Source organism: Dermochelys coriacea, chromosome 8 (genome assembly GCF_009764565.3).
Source record: "Dermochelys coriacea isolate rDerCor1 chromosome 8, rDerCor1.pri.v4, whole genome shotgun sequence".
Classification (NCBI taxonomy): Eukaryota; Metazoa; Chordata; order Testudines; family Dermochelyidae; genus Dermochelys; species Dermochelys coriacea.
The window spans coordinates 6,217,730-6,234,129 of NC_050075.1; the positions used below are offsets into that span (position 1 = coordinate 6,217,730).

A 16,400-nucleotide genomic window follows, 5' to 3' on the forward strand; every position below is an offset into this window, starting at 1 on the left:
CGCCGGTATTTATCCCTCTGATATATTTATAAAGAGCAATCATATCTCCCCTCAACCTTCTTTTGATTAGGCTAAACAAGCCAAGCTCCTTGAGTCTCCTTTCATAAGACAGGTTTTCCATTCCTCGGTTCATCCTAGTAGCCCTTCGCTGTACCTGTTCCAGTTTGAAAGCATCCTTCTTAAACATGGGAGACTAGAACTGCACACAATATTCCAGGTGAGGTCTCACCAGTGCCTTGTATAATGGTACTACCACTCCTTATCTCTACTTGAAATACCTTGCCTGATACATCCCAAGACCGCATTAGCTTTTTTCACGGCCATATCACATTGGCGGCTCATAGTCATCCTGTGATCAACCAATACACCAAGGTCCTTCTCCTCCTCCATTACTTCTAATTGATGCGTCCCCAGCTTATAACTAAAATTCTTGTTATTAATCCCTAAATGCATAACCTTACACTTCTCACTATTAAATTTCATTCTATTAGTATTACTCCACTTTACAAGATCATCCAGATCCTCCTGTATGATATCCCGGTCTCTCTCTAAATTGGCAATACCTCCCAGCTTTGTATCATCTGCTGATTTTATTAGCAGACCCCCTTTTTTGTGCCAAGGTCAGTAATAAAAAGATTAAATAAGATTGGTCCCAAAACCGATCCCTGAGGAACTCCACTGGTAACCTCCCTCCAGCCTGACAGTTCACCTTTCAGTATGACCCACTGTAGTCACCCTTTTAACCAATTCCTTATCCACCTTTCAATTTTCATATTGATCCCCATCTTTTCCAATTTAACTAATAATTCCCCATGTGGCACCGTATCAAATGCCTTACTGAAATCCAGGTAAATTAGATCCACTGTGTTTCCTTTGTCTAAAAAATCTGTCACTTTCTCGAAGAAGGAGATCAGGTTGGTTTGGCATGATCTACCTTTTGTAAAACCATGTTGTATTTCATTTCAGGATACCTAAGGGACTCCCCATGAATTATACCAGGGTTGGGAGGGGGCGGTTAGCTGTGAAGGGAGATTCTGCTTTGTGTTTGTGACAAGCAATGAACTAATATCACTGTCTAGAGGCAGATATGTTGCCAGCAGGTGCTGTTCACCACCCTCTCCCACTACACCTGCAAGCACCTTGTGCCCTTTCAGTACTGAACCTCAAAGCCCTGGGGTCTTGACCTGCAGCACCCTCCTCCCTGCCATCTTTGGTATACATGGCATCTCCAGGGACGCAGGAAGGGACCAGTCCCTGCACTTCTTCCTGGTCCTTCCGCAGGCTGTGCCCTCCCGTGCCACTACACCCACAATCTGGTCACATATAATGATGAAGGCAGCTTCTTGCCATAGGTAACCTGGATTCTCTGGTTAAAAACTGTCCAGGGCTTTGGGTAATTTGGGGTATTTGGTGACGGGTATAATAGGAACGGTTTAAGACCTACAAGCATGATTTGTGGTCTGGCGAACCGGCCTTACAATAAGGGATGTAAAGAAGCTCAGTCTATTTAGTTATCAAAGAGAAGTTTAAGAGGCAATTTAATCATGGCTTATAAATACCTGCTCAGGCACAAGACATCGGATAGTAGAGGGCTCTTTAATCTTTCTGACAAAGGCACAGCAAAAGCCAATGGCTGGAAGTTGTATCTATAGATTATTAATTAATTATTTTGATTACTTAAGAATTCCCAGTTATTATTTTGAGGTTTGACAGATTCTTGTTCCACGATCAGGCTCATTATTCATTCATTTTCTCTCTCTCTCTCTTTACTGCAGTTGCAAACACTCCAACTCAGTAAAGTAGATAGAGGTACTACAAAGCTGAAGTCAGCAAAGTTCAAAAATATGATGTACGTTTTTTTAACAGTGAGGGTAATTAACCATTGGACCCTTACCTAGAGATGCCGTAAATGCTCCGTTACTTGGAGTCTTTAAATCAAGAAGGTAGTTTTAGCCATTGGTAGTTGGGCTAGCAGCAGGAATGCCTGGGGTGAAATCTATGGCCTGGGTTATGCGGGAGGACAGAGTCAATGAGCACAGTGGTCCCTGAAGGCTCTATAGCAGTGGTAGGCAACCTGCAGCCCATCAGGGTAATCCACTGGCGGGCCACGAGACAGTTTGTTTCCGCTGAGCGTCCGCAGGCACAGCCGCCTGCAGCTCCCAGGGGCTGGGAACGGCAAACCGCGGCCACTGCGAGCTGTGGACGGCCATGCCTGCGGACAGTCAATGTAAACAAACTGTCTTGCGGCCCGCCAGCAGATTACCCTGATGTGCTGCATGTGGCATGTGGGCTGCAGGTTGCCCACCACTGCTTTACAGCCTATGAAACCTACCCAGCTGACTCCAGGAAAACCTTGAGAGCTGCCCAACCCTGGGCTGTCGGAGAGGCTAAGAGAGCCAACGCTGAGCGACAAGATTCACACAAAGGGCCAAACCAGTGAAAGCCCAGAGAAAGTTTTAATTCCTCAGGAGGCAGGGGAGGTTTCTACCTCCTCCCAAAGTTACAAGGAACAACAGCAAGTCAGAGAATTAAAAGGATTTTCAGCAGTTAGCTGCAGCCTTGCGTCCAGCCCTGCTCACTGTTCTTCCCATAGGACAAGTGGAGTTGTAGTTACAGGAGTTGCAGTAACAGTTATTCGGAATGTAAAAACGGGGGTAACAAAACCATGCCCGAGCTGCTGGCTGTTTCCCCTTATGTTTCCATAGGCATCTGCTGATGTCAGCACAACCACCCTGTGTCTTTTCGGTGCCATGATCAAACAGCAGCCCTAGAGGCAGAGAAATTCCACCCTTATCTGGGCCAGGTGTCTTCCCTCGCTTTGCTCAACCCCTTTTCTCCTATATTTCAGGAGATAGTCCCAGTTGGCACAAGTGTCCTGCAGCTGATCATGAGTGACAGAGACTCCCCTGAGAACGGGCCGCCATATTCATTCCAGATCACCGAGGGAAACGACGGGAAAGCCTTTGATGTCACCCAGGACGGTCTGCTGGTGACCTCATCTGTTCTGGATAGAAGAACAAAAGAGCAGTACCTTCTACAGGTCCAGGTAGATCCTGCCTTACCCCTTTGGGATATGAATTCACCAAGGCCAGTATAGTAACAATGGAGGAAATGGAAGTTATACCCAAAAGCCCAGATAGAAGCAACTCCAGTCTTTGGGAAGTTTGGATACAGATCCAAATTTTGAAGCCTGGATCCATCTGTAGAGCTCATTTCCCAAGAACTGTGTCTGCACAAAACTGGGGCCAGCTTTTCCAACAATAAAACCTGCTGGTGTAGTCATGGGAATGCTGTATGATGCTTTCCCCGATATAGTTCAAGTGACTTTCCACTTCAGGAGAGACTCGCCTCTGTTCCTGAAAGCTTCACCTAAGTACTCCAACAAGGAGCTCTTCCCTTTTATTTATGCTCGCATCAGGTCAACAAATTAGGGCAAAATAGCTTGTTTTCAGCCTGAACTGGTTTTCCTGAGGGAACAAATCAACAGGGTCAGGACATTATTTTTTTACTGGCAAGTTAAAAAGCCTGAGCAGGCCTTACCCCCACAGCTCTGCCAGTGCACCTCAGCCCTATGCTGCAAGGCTCATGCTGTTCTAACGCTGGGCTCCACACCCAGCTTCCCCAGTGCCTCCTGCCATTCTACTTCTGGAGCTCTGCTGAGCCCAAACTGACAATTTTTCCAAACTACATGGAGGTGTTGTGATGCACAAATTTAGGGATTGAGATGAGATCAGTCAAAATCATATTGCTTGGTAAATAATGAAGAATATTTGGAAGTCTCCAGAGATGCACTGATGCACTAATCCACTGTTCCACCCGTAGAATGAGAAGAGGTAAAAAGATTAGAGAGCGTAATCAGGCTCCTACTGAAATCAATAGCAAAAATCTCCTTGGCTCAGTGGTGAAGACCCAGAGCCTGGGACTATATATAGCTTGAAGAAAGGAGGATTTAGAGATGACATGAGAAAGAAATATGAAGTATTGTAGCCAGGTTGGTTCCAGGATATTGGAGACACAGTCCTGGACTGTAGAGGAGCTCTGTGTCGCTCAAACGCTTGTCTCTTTCACCAAAAGAAGTTGGTCCAATACAAGACATTACCTCACCCACCTTTTCTCTTTAAAAAAATATGACAGAATGGATGCTTCAGAGACAGTAACTCAGAATTTACACCTATTTACTAGGTATAAGGATCACCCAAAGAAAGCAAAAGAAACTAAATTTAACAGGGATCAAAGAAAATGCTATTTTTTTACACGATGAATAATTAACCACTAGGACTCACCACCTTCAGGTAGCACTGAGACAAAACAAAGACAAGATTCAGAAAAGAATTAGACATTGATATGACTAAGTCATTCACAAGTATAGTCAATGGGCTAAAAACATAGAAGGGATCTAAATCTTCCATAATAATGGATACCTAAAGAGATAAGTATTACTATTAATAACATAAGCCCCAACCACTAATTGCCTGAGGTTAGAAAGAAACATGTCCTATGATACCGTTGTGCACTTAATATGGATGTACAATGGCTGCAGTTGCGCAGACAATCGCAGTGATTTTGCCCAGGACTTAGGCACTCAAATGCACACGTGTTTCTGTATACACAGTTCTAAAAATCTGGATGGCATTTTTTGATTTGTTGGAAGATTGGCAGCCATATCTGCTTTATTCTGCGATAATGGTGCACTCAGGAACCTGGCAAATGACTTAGAATATCAAAGTTGGAAGGGACCTCAGGAGGTCATCTAGTCCAACCCTTGCTCAAAGCAGGGCCAATCCCCAATTTTTGCCCCAGATCCCTAAATGGCCCCCTCAAGGACTGAGCTCACAACCTGGGGTTTAGCAGACCAATGCTCAAACCACCGAGCTATCCCTCCTTCACAGGAAGGAGGCTACAGGAGTGGGTACAGGATTGCTTTTGTGAAAATGGAGCAGCTGCAAGTCTGCCTCTGGGACTGCTGCATTCCCACACATTCCAGAAGCATTTTTTTGGAGACCCTATTAGGCGGTGACTTGCAGTCAATGTTCCTGTAGGGAATTTTTTTCCTGGCCTTCGAAAGCCAGGCTGCTGCACCATCCTCTTCTCCAAAGTACCATCACTGAAGAGCCAATTAAACCCCAAGAAATCAGAATCACCTAGGCGTGTTCTCTGCCGACAAGTTCCACTCTAAATGCGAATGAATGCACCATGTTAACGCTGTTAGTGATCCACCTCTCTCAGCAGCCTGTTTTTTTCATGGGGAGGCCTGGTCTGAGTCTCTCTCTTGGAGGGCACTGTTTCAGTCCTACCTGCCCACCTTCCCGAGAGCTGCAATCACAAAGGCCATCTCCTGGCACTGCCCTGCCATTGCAACCTGCTGCTCTCCTCCTCCTTTGTCCCACCAGCCACAGCTCATGCTCTCCCAGCTCCCGCACGCAGGAAGTGAGAGGTGCTCTACCCCAATGCGTCCTTCTGTGCTCATCTGCTGGGGAGCGGGGATGAGACGCTCTTCCCACACGTGGCTGTAACAGGTCCTTTTGTTTTCCTTGACAGGTCTCGGACAGCGGCATCCCTCCTCTTTCATCCTCTGCCTTTGTAAACATCCAGGTGAGCGAGCCCAGCCAATATGCTCCCTCGGCGTTGCCCCTGGAGGTATTCATCACTACTAATGAGAGCGCCTTCCGAGGCGGTGTTCTCGGCAAGATCCATGCCACGGATCGAGACCCCTATGATACCCTGGTGTACACCTTGGCAGCAAAAGTGCCCCAAGAGGGGCACTTCTCAGTGGGGGCAACAGATGGCAAAATCATCGCTGGTGAGAAGCTTCCCCATGGCCACTATGCCCTAAATGTGACGGTCAGCGACGGCACATTCAAAACCACCACCACCGTCAACGTCCATGTGTGGTGCTTCAGCCAGGAGGCCCTGGACAAGGCCGTGGTATTACACTTTGAGCACCTCTCCCCTGAGGAGTTTGTGGGTGACCACTGGCGCAACTTGCAAAGGTTTCTGGGAAACACCTTGGTCATAAGACGTCAGAACATCCACATGGCCAGCCTACAGCCCGCGGCAGCCTCTAATGGTGTGGAGCTCCTCTTGGCCGTCGGAGAGTCCCCTGGTGCCTTCTATGAGCCCCGTGTCCTAGCAAACAAGATTTCTCTGTCAGCTGGGGAGATGGACCAGCAAGTGGGGCTCCAGCTGAAGAAGGCCATTCATGTGCCATGTCATGGGCCAGCTTGTGCCCGGCGTGTCTGCAAGGAGACAATTCAGCTGGACCCGGGCATGGTGTCCACCTACAGCACTGCCCGACTCAGCGTTCTCACACCCCGGCACAGCTTGGAGCAAATTTGTTCTTGCAATGGTGAGAAATCCTCCTTATTGCTCTTGAATTCTCCCCCTTGGGAAAGCCATGCCAGTCTCTAGTGTGTGGGATTATCCCTTCCGTACATCATGAAACTCAGGGAGTTCTCACGTTCCAGTAACTGGCCATTCTGGCTTCACTTTCAGAGCCAGACCTACCGTCCTTGAGCTTTAAATTCCATCTGGCCTGTAGGAAGAATTCCACTGACTAATGCTAAGCTCCTATCCTGTGTCATTAAATAATAACAGGATCTCTGTTGCCCATGATGAGAGTAAAGTCACTCATATGTGGAGCAAAATGATCTGGGCTCTTCGGGTAGAGCTTTGATCCTTGGGTTCCCGTGCTTTGGTCCTGTGCCCAGCAAAATACAGATGAGTTAAAAGTGGTGAATTCAAATCAAGCCAAAGAATTTGTATTCATATTTTAAGTACAGTAGCTTCCACTTGACAAAAAGAAAAGGAGTACTTGTGGCACCTTAGAGACTAACAAATTTATTTGAGCATAAGCTTTCGTGAGCTACAGCATCGATGAAGGTGAGCTGTAGCTCACGAAAGCTTATGCTCAAATAATTTGTTAGTCTCTAAGGTGCCACAAATCCTCCTTTTCTTTTTGCGAATACAGACTAACACGGCTGCTACTCTGAAACCTTCCACTTAACAGCAACCCAGCTGTGGTAGGAAGAGGGCCTGCAACATGAGGCCTTGTATTAGAGGCCTGGTATGAGGTCTGAGGCTAAAGTAATGATCAAAACATCTACATTCATCATGCTGTCATCCTGACCTATCTTTAGGATGGGTCAGTGTGTTCCTGTTCTGTTGGGGAATGTGCTGGTATCGAAGTGTTCTGGGTAACACCTTTCTGGAATGTATTTGCATATATATTCTTATCCCTAGCACTCCTTAGGAATGTGTGTTTCTGCAATATCAACCCTGTTCTTGCCATATTGTGTGAGCAGGGCCTGCCTCTTGCTCACAATTTAACTTTGCTTTATATTAGCAAGTTTTGACCATGACTTTAGCCCAGGCCTCAGGCCTCATTCCTGGCCTCTAATACAAGGCCTTATGTTTCAGGCCCTCTTCCTACTACCGGCTATTGACAACTTCCTGTTAACAGCAACATTTTACCAGGCACCAATCCCGTCCCACTGACTTTCATGTTAATGGGATTCAGGTACTTGCGCTTATTACCAACAGTTTTCAGAAGCACGGCCCCAGCGGCAGCCCGGGTTGGGAGGGAAGCTGCAGCTGGGGAATATGAAGTGCGGGGACCTGCCTTCTCTGGCAGCCCACCCTGCCAACCTGCCTGCGGATGGTGATCAGCCCATCCCGTTACTTCCTTCCGGGGGCTGCAGCCCGGCAAACTGCTGGCAAAGGGGCTTTGGGCTGGGAGAGGAGTCTGTTGGCAGGGTAGATGCCTCTCCGGGCTGTGCCCTGTTGGGGCAACTACAACAGAGAGAGAAGTGCTGGGGCATGCTGAACCCCAAAGAGTGCAGGGAGAGGCACTGTACAGCCCCAGGGGTCCCCAGCGCCTCAGTCCCCCATAGAAAGGCCCAGCATCCAGGCTGCAGCCAGGGAAGGCATGTCCCAGTGCTTCTGTCCTGGCTGCAGCTCTGCAAAACTGCCTTCTGCTTATTAGTAACTGCTGGGTAATAGCAACTTTTTGCTGGTGACCGAAGGGTTTCTAATAAGTGGAATCTTCTGTATTTCTACATTGCCCAAGGAATAGCAGCAGCTGGCAGGTTGGGAATGAGCTGTCCTGGCAAAACTGTTTGTAGCCCCCTAACAGGAACGTCCGGGATGCTGCAGGACAGGATTGAGCTGCATAGGCAGAGCCACATGTTGTAGGTCAGGAATATCAAGAGATGCTGCAGATCAGGATGAAATGCATTGGTAGCGTTAGTGAACACTCAGGGACAGAATAGGAGGGCTGCTGCAGATCAGGACTGGGCTGCAGGATCATTATGGTGGAAGAGCCGTTGGGGAGACTCAAAATGTGAATAGCCAGGGGGCATTGCAGGTCCTCAAGAGCTTCACTGGCAGAGCTATGTAGAGACTCAGGGCAGCAAGGACTCCTGCAGGTCAGGCTGGAATTACAATGGCTGAAATGTGGGAAAACACAGGGCTGGGGAATGCATTGGATGCTGTAGGTTAAACACAATCCAGAATTTCAGACTGTTTTCAGATGACCTGGTTATATTTCTAGGCACTGCTGTGAGATTCAGTGGACACAGCTACATCTGGTACCATCACCAGGAGAGAGGGGACTGGCAGATGCAGTTCCGCCTGAAAACCCACCAGCTGCATGGTGTTCTGCTCTTCATCAATGGGACCAACACTGCTGTTCTGGAGGTAGGGTTTGCAATAGCTAAGGATGTATTTCTGCATTAAGGAACAATTCCACTGAATGTGCACTGGGAAATATAGCCAAAGGAAGGAACAGACTGAACAAAGAAATACCCACCTATGTGTAGGTGTAAGCCATTCTAAAATACCATGTGGGGAAGACTTGTTGGTAACCTGGGTACTGTGCAACTTGGTATGTTCATCTAGGCGGGTGACGTGATTACAGCATGACATATGAATACAGCATGACTGCTAGAGAGGGGCTTTTTGCACTGACGGATTGTGCACACAGCCAGTCTGTACTAAAGCAGCCTAGTGCTACTACATCTCTTCCTTTACCCTTCTTGTTTGTTTCATCCTTGTGTTACATCATGCCATTTGACGGTAGGCTCATTGGAGCAAGGACTGTTACGTACCGGGTGGGGTTTTTCAAAAATGCTCTGCCCCTGTTTAGCCAATGGGAAAATTCCCACCCAACTTGAACAAAAGCAAAAGTTAAGCTGATGCTGATGCTGAGCATCGTGGAATGTCACCTTATATGTTCGTACAGCACCAGGTACAACGCCAAGTCCCAACCTCGAGGGTACCGTGCTAACTAATAATTGTACTAGCAGCACAGGAGACAATTCAGGGATGCCAGATGATAGAGTTCCCATATACATACAGGAGTCACTCGGGGAGCACAAGGAGCCAGATTCTCAGCTGGTACAAAATGACATCACTCCGCTGACTTCAGCGGAGCTGAATGGACTCACACCCGCAGAGGATCTGGCCCATGGTATCTACAGCCTCACAAGGACATGTGAACATGGTGTTTCCACCGACCCACAAGCTTGTTAGTGAGCAACCCAACCCCATTTACCCACCAGGGAATTAGTCAGCAACCCCTAAACATGGTGTTACTCATTAACTTACCACAGGAAACAACAGCTGCTGCTTCTACTTTCCTCAGCGGCTGAGCTGGGCTGAGCACGGATCCAGTGGCCACCCGAAAATATACAGAGAAGGTGTCCGGATGGACACCAGTGGATTAAAGGCTCTTTGTTTTAATGGAGGGCAGGGAGAAGGTGGGGACAGAAGTCTTATAAAATGGCAACTCACATCACTTACTATTTCATGAACGATCCACGCAACTTTAGCCAGTGAGATGTGGGAGAACCAATTCAAGCTTAAACTTGCAGTCCTCTTAGCTTATGTTTCCTGCAGTGGGTTTCGTCATTCCAGACAGCTGCCTGAACCAGGAACATCTTCATCTGATCTCTCCCCTTTTTTTGGCTGCACTTGCTGAATCTATAAAGAATTCAAAAGAGCATGTGTCCGCTCCCTTCCACCTTGGCAGCAGAAGGAAACCAAGAGCCTTCCAGAAAAGGGTTTTATTGTCTGTTCCTCATTAATTATCAAACTTAAATTAGGCCCATTATATCTTATAACTCACTTATTGACTTAACTGGGTTTTTTTTTCCGTGAACCCATCTCTGTGTAATCTAGACTTAAGACATAATTAAATACAGCATCATGCTCATTTAAAGGGACACGATCAATTTTTTAAACTGAGTTTAACAATACTTTCAAGTGCTTCTCCAGCCCCTGAATCCCCTGCCCCTTTCTGTGGCGTTTTTTCTGATTTTTAAATGTTTTTCTCTCGTTGTTATGGCATAAAAGACCCCCACAAACAACAAGAGAATGTTATAGCAGGGAATCAGTGGAGCTGGCAATACACAAGTGCTGTCAAAGGAACAAACTGAAAAAATACAGAGAAAATAGGCTTTTTCTTCTCTAATTTCTTGCAACTACAGCAATCGTAGGGGATGGCTGGAACACTAGTGGTGAATAATATTCACACAGGAGGATGGTTTTTAAGATGACAGTGTCCATTTCAAACTGCTCAGAAGAGGCAGCTCACGCTGGTCCCCCATCCCTGAGCCCTATGGCGGCGTTTAAGCATTGGCCATGCAGCGTGGGGGGAGATGGCGAAAGGGTCTGCTGACCAGCAGGAGTTCCTAGAGGAATTTTCTCAGCCAGAATTCTGCGTGACCTTGCATAGCAGCTCAGATCTGCTGGCCCTCCTGGCTGGGATGCACCAGTCACTGAGCACAGCAAATGCAGGGACTGCGATGTACCTGCCCATTGCCCCTGTCCATTGCCCAGGGGCATGAAGCTACGGAAGGCTCTTGCACCCTCTTCTGCACCTTGCACAGCCCCGGAGCACCCTTCTACTGCCCCAACAAACCATTCAGGGAGGGGCCATTGTCAAGCCCACATCGGATCTAAAAGGGGTGCCTCCGACTTTGCCCTGAAGGCCGGCAGAGTTAGGCTCCAGCAGGCCCTTGGAGCAAGAAAGTCACATAACCAGGGATGCTCCACTGGAAGCACCTTGTCTCCAAGTCTTAGAGCAGCTCAGAGACTGATCAATAAAATCACCTCAACTGATCTTAGCCCTCAGGAAGGTGCACAGGGAAAGAGGAGGAGGCATGCATAGCAGCCAAGAGACAACTTATTAGCCAACTCTGACACATAGGACCTGGTGACAAAGGCTAGTTAATGATTGAGTTCAAGGCAACCACCTACCAAAGCCCCAGTCTTTTTGGCTATATCAAGGTTCCAGCCCCACTCTGAACTCTAGGGTACAGATGTGGGGACCTGCATGAAAACCCCCTAAGCTTATTTTTACCAGCTTAGGTTAAAACTTCCCCAAGGTACAAACTATTTGAACTTTTGCCCTTGGACTTTATTGCTGCCACCACCAAGCACCTAACAAATATATAACAGGGAAAGAGCCTACTTGGAAGCATCTTTCCCCCCCCCAAATCCTCCCAAACACCCCCTTTCCTGGGGAAGGCTTGATAAAAATCCTCACCAATTTGCATAGGTGAACACAGACCCAAACCCTTGGATGTTAAGAACAATGAAAAAGCAATCAGGTTTGTAAAAGAAGAATTTTAATTGAAGAAAAGTAAAAGAATCACCTCTGTTAAAATCAGGATGGTAAATACCTTACAGGGTAGTCAGATTCAAAACATAGAGAATCCCTGTAGGCAAAACCTTAAGTTACAAAAAGACACAAAAACAAGAATATCCATTCCATTCAGCACAGCTTATTTTATCAGCCATTTAAACAAATCAGAATCTAACCCATATCTAGCTAAATTACTTACTAAGTTCTAAGACTCCATTCCTTTCCTGTTCCCGACAAAAGCATCACACAGACAGAGAGACCCTTTGTTCCCCCCCCCCCGGCCCCAGCTTTGAAAGTATCTTGTCTCCTCATTGGTCATTGTGGTCAGGTGCCAGCGAGGTTATCTTAGCTTTTTAACCCTTTACAGGTGAAAGGGTTTTTCCTCTGGCCAGGAGGGATTTAAAGGTGTTTACCCTTCCCTTTATATTTATGACAGGCTATAAATAGACAGCTGTGCTTGTCCAGTTACTCTGCCCTTCAGATACTCTGCCCTTCAGCGGGAGGGGCGGCAGTGCCTTTGACTCATTTCTTTGTCACACTGTTTGTGGAGTGCATCAGAGGGACCAAAACATTGCCAGGACATGTTGCCTAGATAAACTCTGGGTTCCCGCAAGTTTTTAGTTTTGCAAAAATAGGCAAATAAGCACACGTCAGTAGCTTCTGTTATTTATTTGCTTATGGTCTCGAGTTTGTAGTTCCAGTGTTTTGAACAAATTCCTCCCAGAGTGAACACACCTGCTTTATCCTCATGATCTCCAAGCACTGCACCTATGCTGAAATGGCATTGTGCACCACAAGGAGGAAAAAGACAGGCTAGTTGGAGGAAACTCATAAAGGAGTTTCTTTTTTGCTTCAGGGGAATTGAATCCTAACTTGTCCCCAGAATCTGAACAAGCCAGTTACTGATGCTCAGCTTGTGTTTAAAACAGAAGGGAAACTGCAAACCTTCTCTGATATTCTCACCCCACTGTGCAGAGATTCATGCGCACAGCTCCCCCAAGGGTCACCCAGTGAAGATCATCCAGCAGTTTCTACGAGTCCTTCCAAAACAGGTTTCCCCTTGTCATATATATACATATATATATATATATATATATATATATATATATGGGCAGAGGAGACAGCCATACATATATATTAGAGAGAGCAAGAGAGAGAGAGAGAAACAAATGTTTGAATTTCTACTTGTGCATTCTCCCTATTCATGGCCCCCTGGGTTCTATAGAAGACACTCCCTTACGAATCAGTGCGGTAGGGGAAAAGAGGGGTTTTCATCTGAATTCACCCTGAAACCACATTTACTTGCTTCTTTCTCTTTTTCTCTGTCCCACCAAAGTTTTTAAGAGGAGTCACAGGCAATGGACAGCATTTTTTCCACATTGCCCCTCCATTACAATGCAGAGGGCATTTGTGTGGTTAGTTATTAGAAGCTCAATGATCTGATTGTGTCAGTCCCAGCCCCTGGTGCTGGAGCGGGAGTATTGGATTGCAGTGGGTATTAGCAGCTTTGGCCCTGGTTTCCAGTGTGCTGATAAAAAGCTGGGTACTATAGCAGGTCTCTTTCTTTCTTCTTGTCCCCCTTTACCTGCTCCTACAATGTAGCCCTGCCAGCTGCTCATGCTTGCCTAGATTCTTTCGGCACATCTCGTTAATGCCAACTGAGAGCTCCAGCATGGGCAGCTTCCACACCAGTAACAAGCTACCAAGAAATCACTTGGGAAATGGAGTTCACTTGTGCACAGGCATCCTGAATGCCAACCCTACGGTGATCCAAATTAAACCCCGGTGCAGCAGGTGGGGGCTGCAACCAGCTGGGAAGTAAAGTCATGCAACTTCTGTATGCTGCCACATGGCGGTTTGGTCTGGGGCACAGAGCGTGAAACTGGGAGACAGAAGATCGTTAGCTCCTTAGGGTGGCAATTGTCTCACTGGGCCTATGTACAGCACCCAGCGGGGCCCTGATCTCTGTTGTGGCTTGTGGGTGCTACCATAATCCGAATCATACTTCTTATGGCATGATGAATCACAGCACAGAGATGATTCCTTCCCACTTCCCAGCTCTTTACAAAGGGAGGCAGGAGGGACTGTCCCTCCTGTCCTAGCGTGCACTCTGAACCCACAGGGTGATGCAATTAGTAAGTTAGAGCAGAATTTGGCCTTACATATTACAGGAGTCCCAGGGGCAGCTAACAACGTATCTTTGGCTGACTGGAAAAGTGACAGGAGCTGGGTTTTGGTTCACAGCCATTCCTAGAGAGAACGAAAAACAAAAGGAAATAATAAAATGCTGTTTGGTTTGTTCACATTAAGAATGTTTTTCTCCTGCCCTGCCCTCTTCCTCCCCATTGTAACTGAGGATTGGAATGGTCCAGCAGTTAGAAGGAGGTGATCCTAGAGCAGCCCATAGCGCAGTCGTCTAGAGACCTCACACTTTCCGGGTCACCCAGGTGGCCTAGCATGGCCACAGGCCCACGGCACGATCATTTCTAGAAGCAGTTCCCGTCTAGCTGCTGGGGAGGGCGTTGAGTCTGTCTGTGCACTGTCCCAGCTATGCTGATTATGATCTGCTTGAAACACCTGCTAAAAACAGGGCAGAGCAGCTCCTGGCTTTATAGGCCATCTCATGAGCAGCCCTCTCCACCTATTAGTCAAGGGCTGCAGGAGAGGACAGGGATCGAGCTGCGTGAGCAAGATGAGACGGACTAGTTGTTTTCCAAAATAGCAGTGTAAACCTAGTTTTAAAGTAGGCTTGACTTCTTGGGTGTGAAGTTTAGCGCTGGCGAGAGGCAGCTGCCTTCTCCAGGCCAGCACCTACTGACTCTGGCTCCCCCCCAAGACCGCCCTGCCAGTAGGCAAAAGCTTGGGGGGCAAGAGGAGACTTTCGGTTGCAAGGCTCGTGCAATCTTTCAGCTTCCTGCTGAGGCTGCCAGCAGAGTTAATGGTGAAGGTGTTCGCTCAGTCCACCAGGAACTGTGGTGAGACACATTGTAATGTCAAAGATGTACACAGTTGTCCCCCACCATGGACAGTCCCATAGGCATTTCATTTCTAACGCAAGACAAAGCCTCAGGAGGTTTGGCTGGTGGAACGGTCCTATTGGCTGAAGATTCTTGGGTCCTGGAAATCTTCTTGGGTCCTGCTCCCCTCTTGCCTTGCACAGAAGGGGAAGGAGGGGAGCAGGGAGCGTTGAAAGCCTCGCGACACAACGGTTCTTGCATTGCTGCTAATTCTGGATGTTTGGGCGTGTTTTGCAGATTGTTAACGGGGTGCCTCATCTCAGACACCGATGCCGTGGCCATATCAATGGGAACTTCTCCTCCCTGGGTTTTGTGAGTGATGGAGAGTGGCACTCGGTCCTTCTGGAAGTGAAAAGCATGTCCCTCCGCTTGCTCGTCGACAGCTTGGGAAATACATCTCTCCGGCTGCCTGTGGCCTGCAGCATCTCACCTTCCAGGAGAGATCTGCTCTTCGGGGGGATTGTCCAGTCCCAACAGCCCCAGCGGGTCACTCGGGGGTTTAGAGGTTGCCTGGATGCTGTCAGAATTGACAGCGAAGACGTGATGCTCCTGCCTGGGGACAGCCAGGCGAAGGGGATTGTGGAGGAGGTGGGAGTAAAGCAGTGCTGCTCTCACACCGGCGCCTGCAGCAGTAGCCCCTGCCTCAATGAGGGGATGTGCATTGAGACTCACGGAGGAGGTACGTGAATGTTCTGCCGTTACTCTCTGGGCAATAAGAAATCAATAGTCCGGAGGCAAGCGTGGCAAACAGATGATCTGAATGGCAAATTTAAGGGGGCTGCCACAGAGGAGAGGAAGTTCTGGCTTTTCACAGCACTGCATCTCCCAGCAGGCTGTCAGGGGGCAATGTCCTCAATCAGTGAAACACCACATTGGAAGCATGACTCTGCAGTCCTTGGCACATCAGACCGGGTGCACCGCTGTTTCTGGGTGGAGTGGGCCCAGGGCCTGGTGTCTGTGCAGTGTTTGGATTCACTTGTATTTTCATTCAGGCTTTTACAAAGCCTCAAGGAGCCGTTAGTGGGGCTGGAATAACGTGAGGTCTGGTCATCCCATGACATTTCAGCTCCCGGAAGGTGGAAACACTGTGGGAAGACGAGATGTGGATTTGTTCCCATCCTGTAAGTGACTCCCGGGGGCGGGGGAGGGAACGGGAACCTGTGAAAGTCATTAACACAAGCTGATGCCTGCAATTCTTGGGTTCATCTGAACCTGGCTGCCCAGCAGTTATTTGAAACAGGATTTCATCAAAAAAGAAAAGGAGGACTTGTGGCACCTTAGAGACTAACAAATTTATTTGAGCATAAGCTTTCGTGAGCTACAGCTCACTTCATCGGATGCATTCGGTGGAAAATACAGTGGGGAGATTTATATACACACACAGAGAACATGAAATGATGGGTTTTATCATACACACTGTAAAGAGAGTGATCACTTAAGATGAGCTATTACCAGCAGGAAGGAGGGGGGAAGGAGCAAAACCTTTTGTGGTGATAATCAAGGTAGGCCATTTCCAGCAGTTAACAAGAACGTCTGAGGAACAGTGGGGGGTGGGGAGAAATAAGATGGGGAAATAGTTTTACTTTATGTAATGACCCATCCACTCCCAGTCTCTATTCAAGCCTAAGTTAATTGTAGCCAGTTTGCAAATTAATTCCAATTCAGCAGTCTCTCGTTGGAGTCTGTTTTTGAAGTTTTTTTGTTGAAGGATAGCCACTCTCAGGTCTGTAATCGTGACA

At 47.6% G+C, this 16,400-nt stretch overlaps 1 protein-coding gene across 1 annotated transcript in view; it reads left to right on the forward strand.

The window, feature by feature from the left end:
* The window catches only part of FAT2 (FAT atypical cadherin 2), a 70,362-nt gene that overhangs the window by 45,036 nt on the left and 8,926 nt on the right, over positions 1–16,400 (forward strand). The window contains exons 17-20 of the mRNA XM_038413123.2: positions 2,849–3,046; positions 5,539–6,346; positions 8,549–8,694; positions 14,899–15,341. Of these exons, the coding sequence (XP_038269051.1) occupies positions 2,849–3,046; positions 5,539–6,346; positions 8,549–8,694; positions 14,899–15,341 (1,595 nt within the window). The remainder of the gene's footprint in view (positions 1–2,848; positions 3,047–5,538; positions 6,347–8,548; positions 8,695–14,898; positions 15,342–16,400) is intronic.